General features: G+C 46.0%; 1 protein-coding gene across 1 annotated transcript in view; it reads left to right on the top strand.

Moving 5' to 3' along the window:
• Window positions 1-7,972, top strand: part of ATP10B (ATPase, class V, type 10B) — a 185,431-nt gene that overhangs the window by 167,373 nt on the left and 10,086 nt on the right. The window contains exons 17-20 of the mRNA XM_015565667.1: window positions 11-87; window positions 1,402-1,527; window positions 5,709-5,909; window positions 7,142-7,226. Of these exons, the coding sequence (XP_015421153.1) occupies window positions 11-87; window positions 1,402-1,527; window positions 5,709-5,909; window positions 7,142-7,226 (489 nt within the window). The remainder of the gene's footprint in view (window positions 1-10; window positions 88-1,401; window positions 1,528-5,708; window positions 5,910-7,141; window positions 7,227-7,972) is intronic.

Here is a 7,972-nt window from a genome sequence, read left to right as displayed (position 1 = left end):
CTTCTTTCAGGTGACGGAGCAAATGACGTAAGCATGATTCAAGCTGCTGACATTGGGATTGGAATATCTGGACAGGAAGGCATGCAGGTACTGTTCCCGTTAATTGTTCTTGTTTCTTCCTTGCTCTCCTTGGTCACTGTTGGAGAGTTAGGGCATTCTTCGCAGTCGGGTGACCTTCTCCCTGAGAATTTTGCAGAATTATCATTTGAAAGTCAGGAGGCGTCTGTGTCATAAGCCTCCATCACCAGCTCCCTCCTGCCTAGTCCTTCAGAACACAAAGGAGATCAAAGGATGCTTGGCTTTTTACAAACAGCTGGTGATAACTATGTTCTAAAGCCAAATAGTGCCCAACCACTCAGGGAAGCATTACCACCAAAACCTAATGTTTCTCCTTAAGTCCATCTGCCTGCATGCACGGGTCCAAAGATATGCACCAGCAAGAATTTGCAGTATAGGAAGTGTAATACTGAATTGGCCGGAGACAGGGAGCTAATGTGAAAGCCGGACTCCCAAAAAGCATATAGGTTACAGACTGTACAGGGAAAAATCACAAGACACCATGGTTCAGGGGTCCAGCTGGGAGCTGATTGTCAGAGGTGAAACAAGGGTGATGAATCCATTCTTCAGGTCTTGAGGACAACTCTGAGGTCTTTTCCAGTCCCTCTGTCCTGTCTCATGGGAAAGGAGTTAAGGGGTCCTTCCACCTTAGGGCTCAGGAACTGAAACATAAATAGGTCAAGGTGTTATCATTAGTCTGCCATGTTAGTCAGGTCTGGGGTACTGTCTTCTGCTGCCTTGGGGGTTGCTGAATCTCTGGAGGAGAGGCTGCGGGGAGAGAGAGGTTTCTAGAGTAAGAATTTAAAGTTCAATTTAATCATCATAAGGACCCCGTTTCAGAAGCCTAAGGCCTTCCTCTGACTGCATGCTTCCTCCCTAGATTCATGCCAGGAATTATAACTAAGCTTGTCCAAACCTCACAGTCTTAAGAGTTCTAGGAACTGTGTCTTGTTCTGAGTGACCCCAAGGGCAGAAGACACATGCCATCTGAGCATGGAGCGGATGGCCTGCCTCAGGAGGTGGCCAGGGGTTTGAGGATTATTTGCCTGGAAGCCCCTACTCTCTGGGTAACCATCAAACCCCTAGCATGGTGCCCGAAAGACACTTGGCCATAATAAACGCTTGTTGAACAAATAGAAGGAGATAAAAGGCCAAACTAGACCCCTGGCCCCTTCTGCCCTGCCCTTTTTGGATTCTAGTGAGAAAGAGCCACCCAAGGGCACCACATGAGGGCAAAAGGCCTTTCAGACTCTACTAGCTATGGACCTAGAGCAAAGGCCTGCCCTCGGGGAGCCTCTTGGTGCACGGGCAGCAATGATGGACGTCTCTCTTCTGCCCTCGTAGGCCGTCATGTCCAGTGACTTCGCCATCTCCCGCTTCAGACACCTCAAGAAGCTGCTGCTGGTGCATGGCCACTGGTGCTACTCCCGGCTGGCCAGGATGGTGGTGTACTACTTCTACAAGAACGTGGTGAGTGGCCTGCAGCAACCCCCTACCTGGGCCTGGGGAGTCTTTGCTGGGGACCAGCTGTCCCCACATTAGACAAAGCATCTCAGCAGGGGTGGGAGGAGTCAGGCTCACCTGGATTTTGAATCCTGATACAGTCCCTTACCAGCTCTGTGACCTTGGGCAAGACAGTGCACTTCTCTGGGCCTCGGTTTTGTCTTTGACGATATGGGTTAAAGCATCTGGTACCTGGGAGGCAGCATGAGTAATTACAAACATGGACTCTGGAGTCAGACATAATTGGCTCAAATCTAGGCTCCTGTATTTGGCAATGGCCCTACGCCTTAGTTTTTCCATCTGTAAAATGGGGCTGACAAAAGTACCTTTCTCATATATTTGCTCAGAAGATTAAACGAGAGCTTGTGTATAAAATGATTGGCATGTAGTAATTACACAGCAGAGTTAGCCATTATTTTTCATCATTGTTGCTGCTGCTGTTACTCTCAGACAGGCTCCATAAAAGAGATTTATTTTCTGACTGCAAGGAAGAGAAGGATCTGAAGAACAACTAGTGTGGGCTGAATGATTTGTGGATTTGGGTTCACTAGTGTGGCTTTTCTCTTAGATTTCCTTCCCAGATAGAGCCACTCTAATGCAAGAGCCAAGGTAAAGGTTTAAGATGAAGTCCGTGACTTCCACCCGACCCAAATGTCACTTCCAAACAGGGGGTTCACAGAGGTCAAGACACTAAATAAAATATCTATCGGTAAAAATGTTTAGACTAGGGAGGTCATCTGAGTTTCAGTCTTGCCTGATCCAGCATGCTGTGTGAATGTGGAAGAGTCACTTAACCTCTCTGAGCCTTGGTTTCCTCATCAATAACAGAAAGACTATCACCCTCTCTGTCCCTAGGAGTCTTATCAAGCAGCTTTAGTGTCAGAGCTCTGGAATGCACGTAGCACTTTACAAATACAAGAATGTGTTTCTCCTAAAAAATATGTTCATTTCTGTCTTGTTGATAAAGGTCCAAAGCAGGCACACACCAGCTGAGGTATTAAAACTGTCGGAGGCCCTTGTTTGAAAAGCCCTGGATGAACAAGGGGTATAGGGAGAAAGCAAGGGCCTGAGTTTTTCATTATCTAGTTCAAGGACCTTTGACTAATCCCCAAGAGTGTCCAAATAGATTCCACTCTTGTTTGCATAAGGGAAGAGGGAGGACTGAGACGAGAAGAGGATGGAAGAGAATAACATTAGCCAAGTAGCTGCCTCAAAATTGCCTTTTCCCCCTCTTGCTCCATCCCCCCGTCCTGTTTGTGAGTGCCCGCACAGTTACCCTTGCTCAGGAGTGAGCATTTTTGTGCAGAATTCAATATATCAACAGAATGGCAAAAAAAAGATGTTAATTTGATAAGCTGGATGGTACTATTTCAGCAAGTTTATGCAAAGTCACAAGTTGACTTGAACCCACTTTGTGCATGAAAGACTGTTTAGTTAGAATTCAGCATACCTCTGTTTAATTTTTTTTTCTCTTGGCCTCTAAGGGAATAATAGTTCTTCTGAATGAGCCCAATCTCTTCTCTGCATAAATTTGTGAAATAGAAAAGGCAACCTTGCCAGCCAGCCATGCTTTCAAAACTTAAATGATATTTATTTCCAGCCCGATGCCTCGCTCACAAACGGAGATACTGACGCGCATTATCTCCCTTTGCAATTAGAGGGTGGAGAACTATGAGTTCCACATCCGAAACCAATTTCAGAGGGGATTAAAGCCCGGCCTGCTCTGCAATGCGAACAATGAATTAATTACCTCACCCTGCCTTCTGGGGAGGAAAGGCAGGCGCCCAATCTGGCGACGCCATCACCAGGTTCAATGCACTCCCTCCAAGGTGCCAAGACTCCCGACAGAGGAAGTGGAGAAAAGGAAGGTCCTCCCAGGGTCTCAGAGGAAGAAAACCCTCTTTAATGTTAAAATTCCAGCATGAGTGTTAGGAGAAAAGAACAACTAAGATAAGCAAATGATTATTCAAATCATTATCGAACACCTACTGTGTGGGGAACATTATCAGGCACTGGGCATGGAGACATCTGTCTCTATGCCCAGTGCCTGATATAGATGCCTACAGTCTAAATCAGGGCTCAGCAAACTTAACTCTGCAAACAGCCATGTAATAAATATTTTCAGCTTTGTGGACCATCTAGCCTCTGTCACAACTGCTCAACTCCTCTGTGGTCCCATGAAAGCAGTTATAGACACTGTGCAAATGAATTGAGGTGGCTGTGTCTCGGCATTTGTGGTTGGATTGGCTTGTCATCTCCTGGTCTCAGTAATCATTGCTTCTCGAGATATCGTTTGGGGACCAGCAGCATTAGCATTACCTAGACACTTTTAGAAATGCAGATCCTCGAGGTCCACCCCAGGCCTGCTAACTCAATCTGCATTTTTAATACAATCCCAATATGATTCCTACGAACCTTAAAGATGGATAAGTACTAGTATAGGGGAAAGAAAGTTAATTTTAAAAATATCTGCCTGGAGGAAGGTCAGGGTGCTATGGGCATATCTCTAGGAGACAAGGAAGCCAAGGCTCAGAGAGGTTTAGTGACTCTCCCACATTCACACAGCCTGCTGGAGTCGGGCAAGATCAAAACCCAGATGACCCCCTACTCTGAACATGTTTGTCACTAGATATTTTATTTAGTGTCCTGACCTCTGTGAGCTCCCTGTTGAGAGTGACATGTAGGGTCAGGTGGAAACCAGGAAGAATAACCCAAAAGTAGACTGAGAAGGCTTGAGGGTGATTGATGAGAAAGCATTTTGAAAACTCGGGTGCTGGTTGTAGCACTTTCTAGCTCTGAACTTGGGCAAGGGGTAACAACGAATTATCTTAGAGCCTCTGATTCTTTCACTATGACAGACGCTGACCACCAGGGGGTGGCATGGAACAAAGGAAGGCCCAGGGCTCCGGCCAGGCCTAGGGACCTTACCCCCACATGAATTTTGTGCACTGGGCCTCTATATATAATAATGCATAAATATTATAGAATTATATTAGCAATAATATTAATCTTGCCAGGTTGTTGGGACAAATTATAATGTATATCGCATCTAATAATGTACAATGTACTCATATGTTATGTCACACAAATAGAAGGTCAAATAACAATTAATGGTATTACTAATAATATTAACATGTCTATACTATTAACATGTTTATATTATTATAATAATAATACATAGCTAGGCTCTTCAAAATAACCCTGGCACGGCAGTTAGGGAATGAGAATTCCAACCTGCTGAGTGATTTCTCACAATACCCTTTGCCCCTCGGGGCCTCAGCCACACACAGCAGAGAAGGTCCAGTCCTAACTCCAGGGCTACCTGCTTACTTACATGACCTTGCTCAGGTCACCAAACCACGTCACAACCTGGATCACTATTCTCAAGCAGTAACAGCCCAGCCCAGGTGGGAGGACTGGAGTGAAGAGCTTCAGAAAGCATAAAGCAAGTTAAGCGGATTTCCTCTTTCACCCTTCTTAGCTGCATGACCATTAGCAAAGTGTGAGAGAGGAACCTTCTCATGAAATCCACTTCCTGCACACAGTCCAGTCTTTCCATCATGCCTGCCTCAGGGCCATCCCTTTCTCTTTCCACCCTACTACTACTAACTGCTGCCTCTCAGGCCAGGTACCATAGTCTAGGTCAGCCGTGGGCAAACTACGGCCCATTTGAAATGAATAAAACTAAAAAAAAAAAAAAAAGACCGTACCCTTTTATGTAATGATGTTTACTTTGAATTTATATTAGTTCACACAAACACTCCATCCGTGCTTTTATTCCAGCCCTCCGGTCCAGTTTAAGAACCCATTGTGGCCCTCGAATCAAAAAGTTTGCCCACCCCTGGTCTAGGTACTACTACTACTCCCATCTGAAAGGTCACAAGATCATGTTCAGAAAGGTTGAGCAACTTGCCCAAGGTCACACAGCTAGTAAGTGACAGAACTAGGGATTCAAAACCCTCTCTGCCTCCAAAACCTGTGTTCTTAACCATCAAACTACACTTACCTTAACAAGGTCCTGAAGACATTACTGTAGTTAGCAGGAGTAGTAGTTAGCAGCAATAGGTAGTAATAATAGGGTCAGGAGACCCTGCTCTAAGGATTTGAGTATCTCCAGTCCTTACCCAACCCACACTGTCCACCTGCAGTGCTACGTCAACCTGCTCTTCTGGTACCAGTTCTTCTGCGGTTTCTCGGGCTCCACCATGATCGACTACTGGCAGATGATCTTCTTCAATCTCTTCTTCACCTCACTGCCTCCTCTCGTCTTCGGGATCCTCGATAAAGACATCTCTGCGGAGACACTCCTGGCGCTGCCCAAGCTGTACAGGAGCGGCCAGGACTCCGAGGTAAGGGGCTCGGCTTCTCCCTGGAGGTGTCAGGGCATGACCACGGGGCTGGGGGTCAGGAGCCCCGCATTCAGTCACCACTCTGCCCCTCACCTCCCACGTGGCCAAGCATTTGCTGTGAGGATGACTTGACGAACCAGACCAATGAGTATGTTTCTTTTAGATATTTCTTAATTATATCACCCATTATGGGACTGCCCAAGTTGAAGAGGGAGAGGGCATGCAGAAAGATCCCCCTGAGCCAGCCCCCCTCTCCAGGCCTTCCACAGAACCCCTGGGAGTAAAAAACAGTTAACTCATCCACGGGTGAGGCGAGGGCTTCCACCACAGGTCAGGAAAGGCAAAACTACAACTCCAGGTGGCCTAGAACTTGCTAGTATGAAATAGACTGAAGAAGGCCTGGGGCGCCATCAGAATGGTTTCTTAAAGGACACAGAGCAGCCACAGTGGGACCTGACTGATTTGCAGAAGTCAGACAGGTGGTCAGGAGGTGGGATGCAGGAGGAGCTCTGGGAAAAGGGTCCTTGGCACCTGGGAGGGAGGAGCGCACAGCCAGGTGGGTGCCTGAGGGCTGGTGATACATTGTGGACAGCCAGTGAAGAGGCAAGTGCAGTCCTAACCCGAAGGCAGGAGAGCACAGCAGCCCCGCACCACAGGCGAGAGGGACATGCGATGGCGCAGGTGCATCCTAGGCTCTCCACCAGCCCCCTCCCCACAGGCACGCTGGCGGGATGATGTATTCCATAGGCACCTATCATTCAGGGTTAATGTTGCAAAAGCATAGACTGTAATATATATATATACTAGTAATATATATATTTCCCCAGAAATATATACCCTTTGGCTGCCATTATTAATTCCAATGGGTTAAATCTGAAAAGAAAGAAGTATCAATTGAGCTATCAGCTGTTAAAAGAATGTGTACATGTTTTGGGATACCCTGTACAGGTATATACAATCAACATAGGGGTACATATTTCTTTTCAAATTAATGTTTTGTTTTCTTCAAATAATATCCAGAAGTGGAATTTCTAGATCACGTGGCAGTTCCATTTTTAACGTTGTGAGGAACCTCCATACTCTCTCCCACCGTGGCTGCACCAATGTGCATTCCCAACAACAGTGTCTGGGGCTCCCTTTTCTCCACGTGCTCACCAGAGCTCATTGTATGTGGGTTCACTGATGAGAGCCATTCTGGTGGTGGTAACTGCTCGTGTATTCTTTCTTGGCAGTGCTATAACCTGATGACTTTCTGGGTTTCCATGATGGATGCTTTCTACCAGAGCCTCATCTGTTTCTTTATCCCTTACCTGGTAAGTCATATCAATCATTCCATTCTAACCATACAAATCACAGGGTGACACTGGTCCTGTTTATAGGAAATCCTAGACTAGTAGTGTCTTTCTAGACACTTCAGAGCAGAGGCTCAAAACAGGTAGCCTGCGACTACCTCCAACCTAGTGTGTTTGACAAGTCAGAAAGCTTTGCCCAAACATTTTACTTTCTGCCAGGTTTTGGAAAACTGAAAACTATCATTACATGGGATCATTTTCCCTCATGGCAGAAGTCCAGAATTGACTCATAGTCTGCTTAGATGGGGCCCATATTATCGTTTGCCATAGTCCCCACCACTCCCTTTTGTCTTATCCCAGGCCTTCTTCACTCATTTACTGTTTCTTATTTGAGCACTAAACATATCTGGATTTACAACCCTTCATTTAGATTTGTGCTTCAAGCATTCAGACAGCAAGTTCTGATAATGAAGAATACTACATTACCTGAAATAAAAGCAGGAATACATACAGCAAGGATACCAGCCCTACCTCAATCTGGTTCCTCAGAGGAGAGTGAGAATTTAGATAGTGAAGGGTATCTTTTTCTCCTGGACAGGGAACCATAATGTGGGTTAACTGCTATCAGGTATGGTAGTGTCTACACAGCCTTGGGGCTCATATCCTTTTGCAGCTATCAACACGAGGGTCGATAAAGCAGGCATTTTATGCTTTCTTTTCATTTCCTAGCTTACAATACCCTCCCTGGTCAGACCTCTGCTAGTCTTTCCT

The sequence above is a fragment of the Myotis davidii genome, unplaced genomic scaffold (assembly GCF_000327345.1).
Source record: "Myotis davidii unplaced genomic scaffold, ASM32734v1 scaffold18, whole genome shotgun sequence".
Lineage (NCBI taxonomy): Eukaryota > Metazoa > Chordata > Mammalia > Chiroptera > Vespertilionidae > Myotis > Myotis davidii.
The sequence above is the reverse complement of the archived record's forward strand: the minus strand, read 5'-3'. Positions and strand labels throughout refer to the sequence as shown.